Source organism: Vitis riparia, chromosome 14 (assembly GCF_004353265.1).
Source record: "Vitis riparia cultivar Riparia Gloire de Montpellier isolate 1030 chromosome 14, EGFV_Vit.rip_1.0, whole genome shotgun sequence".
In the NCBI taxonomy this organism is placed as follows: Eukaryota; Viridiplantae; Streptophyta; class Magnoliopsida; order Vitales; family Vitaceae; genus Vitis; species Vitis riparia.
The window spans coordinates 11,245,191-11,263,894 of record NC_048444.1 but is presented as its reverse complement, the minus strand read 5'-3'; the positions used below and the strand labels follow the sequence as shown (position 1 = coordinate 11,263,894).

Sequence of the window (18,704 nt, the reverse complement as noted above, 5' to 3'; positions counted from 1 at the left end):
CTGTTGGATGATGTGACAATTCAAGGATGCCAACTATTTCCTTTAGAAAGGCCTAATGCTAGCATAAAAGATGATAAAGTAAAAGTCTTCCAGATACAGAATCTTTAGGTTTCCAGCACTATAGAAGTTTATTTGTTGTAGAACGAGATGAAAGATCAAAGAAGATAAAAGGAAAGAAAGAAATCCTTGGCAATTACACCAAAGTGTGTGAGAGCTACAGAGAAAAATATTTTTTCTGCATTTTCTATGCGTAATAATTTCAGAGTTTACAATCCTATTTATTTACAACACATATTATAGAGTAATTCTATGTGCATAGGGAATTTAGCCTAAAAATTTGCTGAAAAAATAGGAACTGCTATATTTAAAAATTATAGGGGATAATTTCCAAAATCTCTCCTAATCTATTGCAATCTATCCTAATCTGTTGCTCCTAATCTGCATAACTAATCACCTAATTTACCACACAAGATTTGCACTTCTCAAGCTGGCTCGAAAATATCTTGCATTCCCGATTGCATGTAAGATTATCAAATCACCCTTGCAGCAATCCTTAGTAAGAACATCGACCAGTTGTTCTTCAGTTAGAATGTAAGGCATGCAAATCAGTCCATTTTCCAATTTCTCTTTAATCAAATGTTGATCAATCTCCACACATTTAGTTTTATCGTGTTGAACTGGATTATGAGTTATATTGATATTGATAGCTGCTTTATTGTCATGGTAGAGCTTCATAGGCAATGGACTGGGAATTTTCAAGTCTTTAAGTAGTTTTTCAACCAAAGTATGTCACAAATCCCATGAGCAACAACTTGAAACACCGATTCAGAACTACCCTTTGTTATCACCATTTGTTTTTTACTTCTCTAACTAAGTTACCTCTAACAAAAGTGCAGTACCCTAAATTGGATCTTTTATCCGTTCCACTACTTGCCCAGTTAACATCAGTGTAGGCTTTCAATCTACAAATGGTCATGATTCTCAAACAGTAATCCTCTCCTCGATGTCCCTTTTAGATATTTGAGAATCAGTTGGACTACTTCAAAATGTTCATCTCCTGGTGAGTGCATGAATTAACTGACTACACCAACTGCAAAAGTTATGTCTAGTCAAGCATGCGGAAGATAAATTAGATTTCCAACTAGCCTTTGGTACTGCTCTCGATTTCCAATTCTTTCTGTTCTTTTTTATTGTAGTTTCACATTTGGTTCCATTGGAGTCTCCACTGGTTTGCAGCCAAGTAAACCAGTTTTTGATGGTAGGTCTAACAAATATTTCCTTTGTGTGACAAATATTCCTTCCTTGGATTTTGCAAATTCTATTCCTAAGAAGTACTTCAAAGCCCGAGATCTTTAATTTCCAATTCTTGTGTGAGAAATGACTTCAATTTGTTCAACTCATTCACATCTTCTCCAGTTAAGATAATGTCATCTACATACACAATGAGAATGACTATCTTTCCATTAGTCGAGTGTTTGAAAAACATTGTATGATCAATCTAGCTTTGGAGACATCTTTGGCCTTTAACAGCTCTTGTAAATTGGTTAAGCTATGCTTTAGGTGACTATTTCAGCCCATAGAGTGCTCAATTCAGTATGCAGATATATCTAGTTTCATAAAATTCTTCAAACCCCAATGGCAAGTCTATAAAAACTTCTTCCTTCAGATCGCCATTCAAAAAAGCCTTTTTTACATCTAATTGTTACAATGACTAGTTCAAATTTGCAGCAAGTGAAAGGAGAACTCATAAGGAATTCATCTTTGCCACAAGAGCAAAGGTCTCTTGATAATCTATTCCATACGTCTGTATGAACCCCTTAGTGACAAGTTTTTCTTTCTATCTCTAAATATTCTGATTCGACTTATACTTGATTGTAAACATCCATTTGCACCCCATTGGCCTTTTTTTCTTGAGGTAAATCAACCATCTCATATTTTGTTTTTTTTCAAGAGCCCACATCTCTTCCAAAACTAGTGTCTTCCACTCAGTATGGTTCAAGGCTTCCTGTACGGTTCTAGGAAAAGAAACACTAGAGAGATTAGTGGTAAAAGTCTACATGCAGGTGATAGCCTTTGATATGACACATGTTTTGCAATAGGATGCATTGTGCAAGAACAAGCGCCTTTCATAAGTGCAATTGGAATATCAAGATCAAAGGAAATTCTCTCACTACTAGACTTGGGAATCAAAGCAGAATTAGGGACCGAAATACTGGATTATTTGAGTTGCCTTCTTCTAGAGAAGTTTCTTGGCATGGTTTAGTCATTTGATACTCTTTATCTTGATCATTCTTCCTTCTAGAGTAAACACCGGGTTCACTTTAAGGTTTTCTCGATAGGTTTCTCCCATGATTTTTCATATTCTATAATATCCGAACCCATAGAATTAGGATCGTACAAAGAGGGATTCAGTGAAGAAGAGGTAGGTAAAGGTAAAGAAGCCAACACTTTCCAAAATTGGTCTTCCCCTCATTATTCTCCCCTTAAAGAGTATTTTCGGTAAAGTAGGGTTGGTTTTGAAAGAATGTGACATCCATACTAACAAAAAAAATTTCAAAGATAGTATTATAGCACTTATTCCCCTTCTATACAAAAAGTTTTTCTATAGTGATTTGAAGGGTTGGTTGAGCTCTTCCCAGATTAATGGAATTTGAGGAATTTTGAGAAGGGATTTATTAGCCCTATTTGCCAAATGTAAATACAACAGATTTTAAGAAAAAATAGAGAGAAAAAAAAAAAAAAAAAAAAAGGAAGAAGATGAAGACCAAGATGTGAAAGAGGTTTTGCAAAAGACACAAAAAGAATAGAGAGCCCATCAACTTAATGGTGCTCAGATACCATATTGGTCAGAACTAATCCTGCATTATTCCCATTTCAATAAGAATAGTACATATAGTTGACTACAAGTCTACAACTATTTCTGGGGATGTACAGTGTTATTACTAAGGCCATGATTTTACAATTATTTCTAGCTATAATACAGCTGCACTATGATGAATAATAGCTTACCACTCTTAACAGCTAATTACTAGGACCATACGAGGTAACAAAACAACAATCAGTCATATCCCTAGAATTAAGGAATTGTGCTGATTTCTAATAGGTTGAGTATATTCACCTGCTCCTTTCACTCAAAATTTTCTCTAGTTGGCTTTTTTTAAAAAAAAAAAAAATTTGTTTCCATTGCTAGCGTTGCATTTATTTATTTCCGAATGATGTCTGGTGTCTTTTTTAATTATATTTTCAATCCTTTTGTTTTCTTTCTGTTAACTCTGCTCTATCTGCTTTTAGATTTATCTTTTAAAATCTTCTGTCCTTGCAGGTTGACATTTGTGTCTTTGTCTTTGATATCATGTTTGCTAATGGAAAACAGTAAGAATCTAGAACCCTTCTCTTGAAATCATTTTTTCTTTTGTAATGTATATATGATGACAAATAAAGGCAACTGAACAATGGAAGTGTTTTGATCAAAAACATCACTTCACTCTTTACATTCTCAGAAAAGAATAGTGTATTTGAAAATAAATCTCTGTTATTGGCATATTTGAAAAGGGATAATGGAGCTATAGTGACCAATCTTGTACAAAAGTAGTGTGGAGAACAATGAATGACTAAGGTATGGATTCTATCATGAAACCTCTGAGAGTGTGAATAACTGAGTGAGTGACAGAGAAAAGCTTCTGATGGATTTAACATACTCCTATCCAGTACCATGAGTAAACTCAGGACTGCTGATCTGCTCTCTGTTGTGTTAAGTAAATTTAAGCTGCTGGAAATCTAAATATAAACTGCTTGAAATGTTCAGATTAGTAGTGTAAAGCTTCCCAGGCTCCAACATTGCCTCAGTGCTCCATGGTTCTTCCTTAATTGGTGAGGATGAATCAGTAAGGTGGCATTTTTATTTTTGCCTTAAATCTAAATAGACCTTAATTTAACTTAAATTTAAATAGTACTTAAATCTAAATGAATCATCAAATAAGCAACTTGCATTAATGCTTTAATTCATTTTTAAAATTGTTTGTTTTTACCTTACTACTTTTTCTAATACAATTCTGTCTTAATGAGAAAGTAAAAAAATTTCACTTTTAGCTTAAATTTTAAAGCAACTTGCTTTAAGACTTAAAGTTAAAAAAGACAAACAACCCCTTAGTAATTCAGTAGTAGTTTGTCTATTAAAACAGTTTATGGTACCATATGCTGCAGCTTAACATTCCAGGGAACTTCTATGATGAGGGAAGTTTGGTAAGATCAACTATTTGGATAATTCCCCTGATCAACTGACAGCCTCTGTATATTTTCTCTATTTTTGCTCAGCTGAATCTGAACTATTTTTGGTTATTCTTGAAGTATCATGATATAAAAGCAAAGAAGATCTCAAGATTAATTAGGATTGCACAAGCCATGAAGCTTTACTGCAAATCATAGTTTTTTAATGAGAAAAAATAGCTATGCTCCTTCTGCAGGTCATTAGATTCTAGAACTTGACTTAATTGAAAACCTTCCGTAGCTGCCATATTGGGGAACAGAGGAATTTTGTGTTGATTTTTTTGTTTTTTTATGTAGATATATTTTTTTTGTGATGTTATGTTTTGGGATAACTGTCACATTTCTGCTGTGCCTGCAGTTTGTTTTTTGTTAGGTATAACTTACATTTAATCCATAGATGTGTCCAAATTTTTCTCTCATTTCTGTGCAATTATTCATGGACCACACACAAGGAATTAAGAAAAAAGGCAAAACATAATAGAAATGATGGAATGAGTACAAAAAGAAAAATCAGAAGCTTGTAACCCCTTGTACAACCCGAGGTATTGAGGAATTCAATGGAATTATTTCTCCTAATTAAAACATCTTCCTCCTAAGCATGCAACAGATCTTAATACAATCTTTTTATGCTTACTTTCCTAAGTCTCATTCCCTCAAAACTTCTCCTATTCCACTCTGTTCCACAGGAACAAAGATAAGAAAAATATCACCTCCCACCCTTCCTCATATCTATCCAAATGGAGTTGACATGTCTCTGTTGTTGTTATTAGAAGCATTCAAGTAATGCCCAAAACAGTGCAAAACCATTGTCCACAAGTGCAAGCAACAAGGCTATGAGCCCACAAATCCCAATCAACATGAAATGATTCAAGGGATGTTTCACTGAGTCCTCACTCATTGTACTCATGCAACACCAATATACTCAACACCTTCCCGAGCTGCTATCCAAAAAACAAAGGCCATCTTTGGAGTAGCAGCAAAATTTCAAATTCTGACTTGGTGAATTCTTCTTCTGATATTATATCATGAGAAGTTTTTGCTGAAACATCCTCCTCTTTGTAAGCCTCCCATTTGAATCCAGCCTTCCCAACCCAATCAGCCTGAACTCCATAATTTCTCTCCATGGACTAGACCATCTTTCATTCCCAATCCTGAAATTCCCTAATGATCATCAGGCTGCTACAACCTCTGGCCTCGCCTCTGGTTGACTGTGATGATCAGCTTCTGCTGCTTCTGTATTTTCTCAGTCTTTACTTTCCTTCTTGTAATGTTTTGCTTGTGTGGGGTCAAATACCAATGAAAATTTAACAGAAAACTGTGACCGGAAGCTAAACATGAAGGCTAGTCTGTCACATGCAGTGGAGTTTTATGGCTTATGGAGACCTAATTAATCTTGAGATTCTTCCTTTTTATATAGTGACATTACTAGCACAATCCAAAGTATTTTCAAATTCAGCTATCAATGTGTGCAGAAAATATACATGTATTTGTCAGTTGATCAATCAAGATATATAAAACGGTTTTGCCACATGCCAACATTTATTTTACTAACTGATAATAGGACTGATATTTTAGTCATGCATCATTCTTCATCCTACTTGTATTAAAAGTTAATTGCAGTTTCCAAAATTTTCTCAAATCCACTGTTCTTTTTTAAGAATGTAAAGAGTCAGTTAATGGTCTCAATTTGCAAAAGAATCAGTTATGATTTTGAGTGAGGATTTTGTCCTCATTTGTTTCTGTGTTAGGTTAAATAATTGCTATTAGTTGGCATCAGTGGTGGAAGAGTTCTAGTTTTCTGGATTCATCATGTTTTTAAATCCTTAAATAGGTTACTGTAATAAATCCTCTGTTACAGGCTTTTGGATATTCCTCTGCGTCAAAGAAGAAAATGTATGCATTTCTCCTCTGGTAACATAATCATTTTTTCTTTTACTGGGAAGATGCTCCTTTACTCTTGAAGCATTGTATGTCAGATTTGAAGGATTTGTTTAACGACCAGAAATTGGGTTACTTTGAATATGCAGAGGAAACAACAGTAAGTACATCGCATATTCCCATAATTGATCATTATATATTTGGTTGCTTATACAATTTTCTGTTTTGTAGGTGGAAGCAGATGATGCTTCAACCAATGAAGCCACATTGACTAAAATAAATTTGTTTCTTGAAGAAGCATTTCGCTCCTCATGTGAAGGAATTATGATTAAATCTCTAGATATTGATGCTGGATATTCTCCATCTAAGCGTACTGACACATGGTTAAAGGTTTTATATGATGCAGGAGTATTGATATTTTGATATGATAATACATCAAAAATAAATAAAACTATAAATTTCTGATTAGGAATCACATTTCTATTGCAGGTCAAGCGAGATTATGTGGAAGGATTGAATGACTCACTTGATTTAGTCCCAATCGGTGCTTGGCATGGCAATGGGAGAAAAGCAGGCTGGTAGAATAACCTCAGATTCATCTCCTCTTTGTGCATTCAGAAACTGCATGAAATTGAAATTTTTTTCATTTTGTTTTCCATAACTTGGAAAGGCATGGACTCGCATTATTATGCAGTCATTACAAAAAAGAAGTGCTGTAGCCAAAATATATATATCTATATATATTGGTAACCAATGAGCTGTATCTTGATTGGGCTTTAGAGGGTGTCCTGGAATTCCCTGGAGCCAGTAGTTAAAAGTTCAAGCCAGCACTTAGATTGGTGTGATGCGTATCTTTCATGATGTAATGTCTAAATGAAAATCATAAAAACTATGTCCAGAAAGTATGTGAATGTTTAATAGAATTATTTTTATTTATATTGAATTCTGTTAGAGAAATATTAAGTCCTTTTAATTTGAGGTGCTTCCAAATGTTTCCCGTGTGAAATCCTCTGTTTTGAAGTACTGCTGTTAGGCATGTTTTGATATGTGATCTTTCATGTTTCAGGTATAGTCCATTCCTCATGGCTTGTTACAACCCTGACACAGAGGAATTCCAAAGTGTATGTCGTGTCATGTCAGGGTTCTCAGATAATTTCTACAAAGAGGTAAAAGCGGTTCTTGCTGATATTTACAGTAGTGTAGAAGTGCATGTCATGTGAGCGTGTAGGGGTATACCGACTTGATTTTAAGTTTGGGTAAAGATGCATGCAATTGTTATGTCATGATGTTTTCACTAATGCCATTTTCTCTGGATTATAGGAAAACATAATTGAAGAATCGATCCCAGAAAATTTTTTAGATTTTGTATTGGTGGCACAAAAAGCTTGTGTTGGTTGTAAGTTATAATGAGATTTATGATCCTTCAGGTTCGTTGGCCTCATGTACAGGATTGGACCCTTCTCTTTGGCATTTTCTAAGCCTATCTATTTGCCTACTGAAAAAGAATGATCCTCTAGGGAGATTGGATGAACCTTCCCTTAACTAATGGAGAGGCCACCTTCTGGGAATTATGTTGCCATCTGCTTGGCACTTGTGGCAAATATTTTAATAAAATGATTGAACTGACATCACAATAGTAATTACATGTCTCACCCAACATTATTGTACTCCTGCTGCAACTATTTTCTTGTTAACAAATGGAACCTCGACAAAGATAATGACAATGACTTCACACATTTTCTTCTCTGTTTGGGCTTTTCCCCCTTTTTTTTTCCTGGTGACAAGTTTGTATCATTCTAGCAGGGCAACACATCAGTAGAATAACTGGGGGTTTCTAAATTGACTTGCAGATGAAAGAGTTCTTTAATGAAGACAAGATATTATCCAAAAAGCCACCTTATTATCAGACAGCTGAGCTACCCGATATGTGGTTTACTCCAGAACTTATTTGGGAAATAAGAGGGGCAGACTTCACTGTGTCACCAGTTCATCAGGCAGCCATAGGTTTAGTTCATCCATCCCGTGGCATCTCAGTACGATTTCCAAGGTTCATTCGACCTATAATGGATAGAAGACCAGAGGAATGTAGCACAGCTGCAGATATAGCTGATATGTTTCATTCTCAGACCAGAAAGATGGATGTAACACACCATAATTGAATATGGTTTTCCTGCACTGTACTTAAGATGCAACTTTTTGTTTCATTTTTTTTGTAGTGCAATGCAAAGGTTATTTAATTAGCCCTTTTGCTTCTTCACTTGTGTGTAAACCTGTACAGATGTAGTGATGGATTTAGTGTAAAGTTGTATACATTCTGTACGGGCTTTCAACAGGAAAGGAACTGTTAATGAAAATGGAAGAGAAGAAATTCTACTTCAGTTGCTTTTTTTTGTTTGGCAGATGAAAAGAATTTCAAAGAATCTCAAAGATTTTTCAGTTGTGGCCATTACCTTTTGACCACCAAATGAATTTCATCCACTTTGATTGGATCGATCATTTTCCAGTCAAATAGTATTAAATTTCTTTTTTTATTTTATTCATTCTGAGTCATTGTTTTAGGGTTGAATCTCTATCATTTAAACTCATTTTTAGATTATGGATTAATGGAAAAAGAGAGTTGGGGTGTACCTTTTAGAGATTTTTCCCATATTGAGGAGTGTTTGTTTCTGAGAAAAATTTCTGGGTATTTGAGTTGGACATCATATTTGAGTAAAAAAATTCCAACAAGAAGCGCTGGTTCATTTTCATGTACATCCCTATTCTTATTCTTCATCAATTGCAGTAAAACTCAAATGTCTTCTTGTGTTGATATCGTGTTTGAAGGGATTCCGAAGAAGATGGTAGGAACCTGAGTTTCCTAAGATCCTATACAAGTAATCTGGGAGAGGAGTAGAGATCTTGGGATAGGTAAAACTTTATACTCAAATTTTTGTCTCATAGAAAATTTTGCGGCTGATTAACAAATAGTTTTTATCTATTTAGAGATTTTTCATGTTATATTATTGTCTCTCTCTCTAATCTCCTTTAAATTTTTGTTTTAATTCGGTTAGAGCATGGGTTTCATATTTGTAAATAAGTCCTTGTTTCCTATGTTGGTTGAGAATATGTTTATTTCATTTGCATGTAGCTTATGTGTTAGTTGAAAATTTGAGAAATAAATAGGAGAAGATTATATTTATGGTAACTCTTTGAAATTTTTATGATGTCCTTAAAGCTACTAAGTGTAATGCTAGAGCTATGTATTCCATCTTTAATGCATTTAGCATGGAAGAGTTTTGAAGAATTTCTTTACATAATTTTGCTTAGGAAGCTTAGGATGTCCTTCAAATTACTATGAGGGAACTAATGTTATTAAAGTGTCACAGCTTTCAATGTTAACCTTTACATTCGAGATCATTAGGATGAATGAACACGAGACTTTAGGAAAATTTCATGCTAAGTTAATGAACAAAGTTAATTCTAGCTTTAATCTTGGTGAACCTATCCTTGGCAAGAGATTTAGCATAAAAAAAGTACTACTAACAAGGAGTCCAAGGATGTGGCTTTTCTAAAAATAGAGGAACTTGTTGCCTCTTTCTAAACATTTGAGATAACCCTTGAATCACCTAGGAAATGGGAAGAAGTTGCTTTAAATGCTATTAAAGAAGAGTCCTTAAGTTCCCAAATTGAGGATGATGAAAATATGTCAAGTGGAAAGCTTACTAAGTTTTCTAGAAAATTGACATACATGAAATTTAGGAAATATGAGAAAAAATCAAAAGACATTAAAATGAATGAAGAAACTCAATTAGAAGAGAGAAAATTGGGGGAAAAAATGTGTTGAAAAGGAATTTGAGATTGACTACTTCGAGTGTGGGGGAAAGGGGCATATTGCAATTAAATGTCCCTCAAAGAAAAGAGTAAGAAGGTCATATAAGCAACATGGAAAAATCATGTCAATCAAATGAAAATGAGTCGAATGGAAGTGATGAATGCATCAACTCTTCACCACCTTTGTAGCGAGTGTCAATGAAGAACTTCTCTTAAAAGAAGTTTCAAGTGAGTCTAATGAATTACATGGTTGAGATGCGTTTCAACACAACTTCTGAGATTTTGTACAATAAGTGTTGAAGTCTTAAAAAGAAAAAACAAGTCAAATGGAATGCCTCTAAAAAGAGTTCAATCAATGTGATCGATGTTTTTATGGGAGAAGAAATCTTTGTTTCACAACATTGCTTCTAATGATTAAGAATGAGTAATGAAGAAAAATAGTAATGAGCTAAAATTTGAAAATCAAATGTTTAAGAATAAGTCTTAAAAATGAAAAGTCACATCCTAGCTCTAAAAGACTTAATGATTTGATTAATTCAAAATGTAGATCTTTGAATAAAATAGGCTTGACATTTATGGATGAAAATACTACTCTACTAGTGGTAAAATAGTTTTCATCAAGTCGTGTGATGAAGAACCTTAACCTTCTAAGAAACTTGGTCTAAACTGAAATTTCACTCTAGTCATTGTGGAAAAATGGGATGCTTTTTTTATTGATTTTATTCAAGATTGTTTAATATTTTTAAAAGGAAGTTGATCAAGTTGATCAACCTAACAAATGAATGTTATATATTGAAAAATAAGTTGTTGAATGGTAAAAAGAGAGTATCCAAGGATGGATTAAAGATCCCTCATTTTTAGTGAGTTGAATGAGAACACTTCTAATGTGAAAATATATGTTTCGAATGTCAAACAAATCTAGATGAAAAAAGTTGATCTTAAATATTTAGTTGTTCATATAGCTCTTAAAGCAAGTAAATCACATTCATGATATTTTTTATAGTGGTTACTCACATCATATGACTACTAAAAAATCATTTTTCACTAAATTCATGGAATTTGATGGAGAAAATACGACACATGGTGATGGTAATGTGGCTAGAATGAAAGGCATAGGCACCATTTATGCCTCAAGCATTCCTAATCTTGAAGAGGTTATATCATGAAAGGTTTAAAGACTAATTTAATAAGCATAAGTTAAACATATGAGAATGAGTTCAATGTCCAATTTTCATAAAATTTGTCTAAGACGTTTGACTTGAATGATCCACGTCTGATAATTAGATTTGAGAGCTTTTGACAAGTGTGATGTTTGTCAAAACTCTTGCTCATCCTCTTCTCTTGTGTCTCAAAGTTTTAAAATTGAATTTATTGACTTTTAGCATCCTAAATTGATTCAAATTGAGAAAGGGTATACCATTATAAAATTTTGGAGTGATAGGGTGAGGGAATATTGTTGGGGCAAGGCCCTCAAAAGAAAGGCATGATGTAATAAAGTTAGATGTAAATTTCCACTACTCTAACCATTAATTGCATTTAGAATTATTAGCATTCGGGCATACATTACTTGTATTGTACATAGCTGGGGTACATTAGGAGTTGCAAAGAAGATCCCAAGTTATGAATTCCTTGCAAGTTAATAAATTCATAGACTCAAGCAATCCATATGAGATTGTAGTACACCACCTTCTAATTGGGGAGATGACTTGTCTTAGTCATTGGGATAAATTTATCATGGTAAGTGTTGTAATGTGTATGGTTACACACTTGATAGGATTTATAGTGAATCATGACATTGATCATCGAGTAGTCATGATTCACCAAACACCTATTTTGCAGGGACTCTCAACCTTGAGAGAACATTGAGCTAGTGTTGAGGTCTTCACTAGCTTTTATTTATTGTGAGAACCCTAAGGTGGTAATACATTCCCTACAAATTAGGTCACTATTGATCAAGGCATATGACAATGGGTATTCTCAAGATAAGCACTATGATATCTCATAGGTTTGAAATAGTGTATCCCCTTGGATGATCCTAAGAACTTGTGATTATGAAATTTGTGGTGTTGCAATAATTCCTTTGGTAGAATTTGACGTATACTTTTGATGAACTAAAGTTTGTTAATTGATCACATAATAAGAAGATCTAAGACTCAAAGATTGAAGAGACAATCTTGAGAAGTTAATAACATTTACCTTATTAAATTATAGATGCTAGATCATGGGAAGTCTGCATGTAGTGGATAGTAAACAACGGACTAAAGGAATTAATTACATGGAATTAAATCAACTTGAGTGTAGTTTACTCTTTTTAGTGAAATATTGAATCAACTTCAAAATTGGGTTTTAAGATAACTAGTATTTTCTTATGGGTCCAATGGCCCCTACTCGAGCTCATATTCTTTGTTGGCATAAAGGTTTAAGGATTTATGAAGAATTAATTATTTATGTAGATAAGGACATTTTGGTAAAAGCGCAAGGTTGCACTATATTTTATAATTAATTATTTTTGTTTATTTGGATTGAACTAATTAATTAATTGGAGCCTACCAAATCTAATTAATTAATTAAGACCTAGTGGGTTAGATTAAGTGACCTAAGCTCAAGTTAAGTCAAAGTGATTTAAGGCCACAAGAAAGTTTACATAAACATCATAGGTTCTAGGTTTAGACTTTTTAACATTTCAAACTATTAGTCTTCCATATACTTAGCCTTTCCTTTCCCTTCTCTCAAAGTGTGTAGTCACTCTACACAAGTGTCATGGATCAAGGAATGAGCGATCAAGTGGAAGATCGCCAGGTTTCGAGATTTTACATCACCATCTTCACCAACTGGAATCAATCTCGAAACATCCAAATCACAAGTATTGTTTTCTAAGCACATAGATCTAATGTTTTGTTAAAAACTACTTTTGTTGCTTGGATCTAGTTATCCCTAGGATATTAGTAGCTTGCACCTCATAATCCAAGGATTGGAATGTATTAATCTAGATATTCCTATGACTAGTATTAGAGTCCTAGGTTAGGGAAAGACATGTTAGAGCCTTTCTAGAATGTGCTCATATGATTTTGCAAGGTGTTTTTTTTTTTCATCCCATGGCCTTAAGGGATAATGGTTGAGTGTTTATTTCTTAAATGTGTGAATGGTTTGATTTTTACTTTCAAGATTTGGTTGTAAACTCCATAGCAAGTGTAAGATTTGTATACTTCATTGTAAAAATCTTTGTTTTATTCTTAGATAAGTTGTAAAGTCCATTTTGGAGGAGTATAGGTTTTTTCTTGAATGTAAAAAAAATCTATTTTTGTTCATCTTTGTAACCTAAGAGTGGAGATCGATCAATATTCTAAGATATTCAGGGAAGTTCATGGAGAAAAACTAGTCCTCTAAGATATGTTTTCTCATGGAAAAATAGCCAAAAAAAAAAAAAGTGGAGGAAAACCTATTAGGTGCATAATTGTAAGCAACAATGCTCAAGCATCGAGAATAGCACTTCAATGGTCTGTAGCACTCAAGTGCTCATCAAACACTTGAACAGGACGCTCAAGTGCTCCAAGATGGTTTAAGCGGTTTGCTAGGCCTCTTGAATACTTGAGCACTTTTGGTAGTGGAAGATCAACAAATTTAGGGTTTTTTCAACTTTCTAACCCTATTTTTAGTCATAAAGATACTTTGGTAAATTTTGATTTACCAAAATAGGATCCATAAGGTCATGAGAAATTTTGTTAATTTCATTTTCCATGTTTATGCCTTAAATATATAACTTTTATATATTGTTTGTCTTTCATGAAAATGAAAATTTTTAGTAACTCTTACTGGAAATAAATTTTCTTGAAAATAAAATTTCAAAAGATATTATTTACCGGTTTATTAATTAGAAATGGTCTCTAGCCTAGTAATAAGACTCATGATCTACTTGAAGTAGGTTTAATCCTTATGATGCTAGGATATCTTGCAAAAGAACGTGTAGTTTGAGAGGACTACATTTTTGTTAAACTAATTACCAACTTGCCTTGAATGCTCGTTTTTGTTTATTAATGCATGAAATTATTTTATTTGTTATAGATATCATGTTTTTAACATAATCACCTCTTATCTCATGTTTAAATTGGACCTAATTATAGACTAAAATTTAATCTGGATATAGTACAAGTTACATAGAAGCTATTTTAAGTAGAGTTTGTTATTTCCTTTCAACAAACCTAGAAAAAATGAAAGAGAAGCATATCAAAGGTGGCATAAGACAAATAAAAAAACCAAATGTCTCATACTAATTGGGCCTTTGGATAATGCATGTCTATTGTCGTGGTTTATGATATTCTCTTTAAAATCGTAAGGATTATTTGACAATAAGGGCAAATCAACTAAATAAGTTGCCCTTAGGACTATTATGAATACCAAGATTCATGTGATCTTAGAGATCTTACCAAATTCTTTTGGAATAGGTAAGAAGATTCTCAAATATTGGAATGGTGTTCATAAGGAAATCAAAGGTTTTTCAAGCTCTTTTAGCCAAAAAAAAAAAAACACCAAAAAAAGAAATTTCAAGAAACGAAATAAGAGAGTAAGCTCATGGGCAGGTGTAAACCCCAAAATTTGTCCAAATTTCTTTTTATTTATTTATTTATTTATTTATTTATTTATTATTATTATTATTATTACATTTTTCTTCTTTTTTTCTTTTCTTTCTATTTTCCCTCATTTTCCTCTCTTCTCTTTCTTCCCATCTTACCCACTCCACCAAACCCTCTTACCCATTCCATTTTTCTACACAGCTAACCCATTCCTCATACCTCCTTCCAATTTCTCTTTTTACTTTATTATTATTATTATTATTATTATTATTATTATTATTATTATTATTATTATTATTTTTCTTTACTTCCTTCTCTTCTAGAGCTACCCAAGGGACCCAAGAAAAACCCATAGAGGGACACCATGATGACCCTTTCTCTCCTTTCCCTCTTCTCTCATTTTCTTGCTCCAATTTCTTATTTCTTTTGTTATTCTTTCTTTTTTTTTTTCCTTTTTTTTTTTTGGTTTCCCAAAAAATTATCACCTATCATTGCCATCGGCAAGACCATCGGCTAGTAGTCATCAGCGAGCCACTGCCGACCGACAACTCTCTCTTCCACTCTTTCATTCTTCCATTTCTCTCACTTTCTCTCTCTTTCTCACCTCACCCATTTTATTTTATTTTATTTTTCTTTCATTTTATTCTCATTTTCCATTCTCACATTCCCAAGCATCTTTAATGCCGCTCTTTCATTTTTCCAAAGATTTAAAATTATGTAAGTTTATTTATTTATTTATTTTTCTTTCTTTGATTTTAATAGTAATTGTTGTTGAAATGGGGCTTGTGCATTTATGTTTGTTTGTGGGCCTTGTGTTTGGGCTTTGCATTATGAGATTTGGGTATGCATATTGGATATCTAGTTGAGCTTAATTAAATTTATTGGTTTTTTTTTTTTTTTTTTTTTGTTATATTTGGGCTCTACATATTAAATTTGGCTTGATTTTAGTTGTAAATTTATGTTTATGTATTAAATTAGGCTTGAATTATGAGATATTGAATTTAAGCCTAATTGAATTTATTTTGATTCATCATATTTTGGATTTGTTAATTAATATGGAATTTGAGCTCATTTGTTGTTGGGAAATTTTTTTGGATGAATTAATAATTGATCTGGATTTTACCCATTTTAATTATTTAATTTGACATGAGACAATTACAGTATATTTGGGATGTGGGTTTTCAAATTAAATTGAGCTTGATTTTGGTTATCGATTTAAGTTTGCTTATTAAATTGGGCTTGAGTGATGGGATATTAAGTTTAGGCCTAATGGAATTTATATTAATTTATCATGTTTTCGGTTTAATTAATTAAAATTATATTTTGGTTATTAATTTCAAAATTTTGGATTAGGGCCTATGACATGTGAGATATTTTTGTTTGGTTATATATGTTAATTTGGACCAATTTTGATTGATGAAATTTATTGAACTAATTTGAAATTTGAATTTGAGTTTAAATATTTCTTTGAAATTTTGTACATTTCTAGATATTTACATTTGACTATTTTTGTTTTTGCATGGACCCATTCCATTACTCGCATTGGAATTCTATTGGTTGAGTACGAGTTTATCACATGTGGAGAATGGAATTTCATGGAAGGAAATGAGGCTCGGGAAGACTGCAAAGGGAGCATTGAACTTGTTGTAAGCTTGTTTATGTACACGTTTTTATTTCCTACTACTATTTGGTTTTATTTTTATTGATTTTTGTAAATATTTCTTTGTATATATTTGATTGTGTACAAAATTGAATATCGAACAAACCAGAAATTTTGTTTCAATAAGAGGAACAATTTAATAAACATGTGTTTAATAAAAATAATGGTTCAAAAAATATTCTTTTTCATAAAAGTAAGTTTTCTTAATAAAAATTTAGAAAATTATTTTTAGGAAAATCTAGAAAACCGTTTTTAATAAAATTCAAAATAATAATAATTGTCCAAAAATTGTTTTGTAAATTAAGTTGTCTCCAAATTTATTTTTTAAATAAATTCTTTTCCTTAATTAAAATGATATTAAAAGTAATTTTTAGGAATAGAGGATTTAATTTTTTTTTTAATGAGAATAGGATGAAAGTTATTTTTGCAAATTAAAGTTGTAGAAATCATTTTCTTAACAAAATTAGATTGAATTTTAACATTTTTGTAAATAAAGCTATAAAAGTCTTTTTTATTATTATTAAAAATTCTTTTGCAAATAAAGTTATATTTTTTAAAATAATTTGTATAAATCATTTTTCTTAAATGAAAATAAATTGAAATCATTTTTTAAATAAAATTATACAAATTCATTAATTTCTAGTAAAAGCAAGTAAAAATAATTTTTGTTGCCAAATTGAAATTTTTTTTAATAAATCCGTTGGATATAATAAGTGTAAATAATTTTTTTTGATAATTGAATAGAATTGAAATTGAATCAAATCACTTGAAGGAAATAAATTGACTCTTTTTGTAAATAAATAATTTAAAATTATTAATTCAAATTTGTTTTTAACAAAATCCTTTGAAATTTCTTGAAAACTAATTCTTTTGAAATATTGTTTTACTTAGTTCAATAAATCATTTTGCATAATTCTCTTGTCATTTATTTTGTGCATTCTTGTAATCAAATTGTATCATCATTTTTGCATATATTGATTTGTTCCTTTAATCTTCATTTCCATGATTAATTAGTAAATTGCTACAATTACCTCAATTCGTTTAGTAGAGACCATAAGTATACAGGCTTAGAGGGATGCTATGACTCACCATTGTATTTTCCCAATAGGTAACCTGATCACTGAATCTAAACTTGATTTTTGCAAACATATCTTTTCCAAATAAGGAGTCACATAGGGTTATTTCTTATTTTGTTTTCCCTTTAAAAAATAAAACAAAAATAAGTGGTGACTTCGAGTCTTTTTCAAAAAATCATTTTTTTCACCAAATAAAAAGCGAGTCGTGCCGTCGAGTGGAAACACATGTGAAAAACGCAGGTCCACAATAGGTGATTCCATTGTAATCTTTTAGGATCCTAAAAAGGAATGTTCAATTTATCTAAGGAAAAAAAAAGTACACATCATGTTCTCGTTGTTGAATAAATAGTGGCAAATTGATTCCAAGTCCACTATTTGTAGTTCTCTACAAAGTTTTCAACAAGTGAGAATGTTACATTATGAGATTGTACTTACCTTAACTTTAGTTACAAGGTTAGTTGTGCAAGCGAGTGGGAGGTTTTACTCTTTTTTTTATTTATTTATGTTAACTCCATTATCACTTTGCTAAGAAATTAGAATAATTAGATCTCAAGAATAAGCCTAGCACTAATCAAATATTTGGTTTCTAATGCCTAGGTCATGTTAATCTAATAAGACCCAATGACCGGTTAAGTCTAGATTTTTTTTTTTTTTTTATTCCAGAGAATCTTTTAGTCTACAAATCTTGTATAGATGGTAAAATAACTAGGAGATCCCTTTATTTCTAAAGGACATAGAACCAATAAATTTTTGGAGTTAGTGCATGTTGGCATGTGTGAATGTAATGCCCCAAACCCAATTTAGGGGTAAAATCATAATTTAGAATTATCAATTAATTAAAGTAATTTAATAAGGGTAAAAATAATTAAATACTTCAAGTTTTTGAGCTCTTCTTCAAAGTAAGGGAAATTAATGCAGATTTTTATAAAAGAAAATAATTTCCTTTTTATATTGTATTTTGAAAAGTGTAAAAATATTATTTTTATCTTTTTGCATGGATCAAATATGTGTTTTGTATGGAAAGTATATTTGAGAATCTTCTTTCTTTATTTATGAAAAGTGAAAAAAATTGGAGATATGATATTTTGTTTTGCAAGTTTGAATTAATGAAATAAAGTGTTTGACTTTGGTTGTACTTATGGCCTTAGTTAACGGGTTATAATTGTTGACATTTCTATGGCCCTAATCAACGGGTTATAATAGTTGATATTATATGGCCCTAATCAACAGGTTATAATAGTTGATCTTATGGCCCTAGTCAACGGGTTATAATAGTTGACCTTATGGCCCTAGTTAACGGGTTATAATTGTTGACTTTTGGTTTAGTTCGCCTTAAATAGAACAAATTTGAAACTAGTCACTCAATTGTGAAGTCCCACCTAATTAGGCACCATTTGTTATTTGATAACCAGAGTAAGATATTTTGAATGCATTTGATTTGGT

At 31.9% G+C, this 18,704-nt stretch overlaps 1 protein-coding gene across 7 annotated transcripts in view; it reads left to right on the top strand.

Annotated features, from left to right (window-relative positions):
• Nucleotides 1–8,532, top strand: part of LOC117930410 (DNA ligase 6) — a 58,278-nt gene extending 49,746 nt beyond the window's left edge. For 2 of the 7 annotated variants that reach the window (XM_034851056.1, XM_034851055.1), the window contains exons 13-19: nt 3,323–3,372; nt 6,125–6,159; nt 6,243–6,304; nt 6,376–6,534; nt 6,634–6,722; nt 7,211–7,310; nt 7,995–8,532. In XM_034851056.1, the coding sequence (XP_034706947.1) occupies nt 3,323–3,372; nt 6,125–6,159; nt 6,243–6,304; nt 6,376–6,534; nt 6,634–6,722; nt 7,211–7,310; nt 7,995–8,303 (804 nt within the window). In that variant the 3' untranslated portion in view covers nt 8,304–8,532. The other 5 variants (XM_034851057.1, XM_034851060.1, XM_034851058.1 and 2 more) reach the window with 5 other exon arrangements.
• The last annotated feature ends 10,172 nt before the right edge of the window (nt 8,533–18,704 follow it).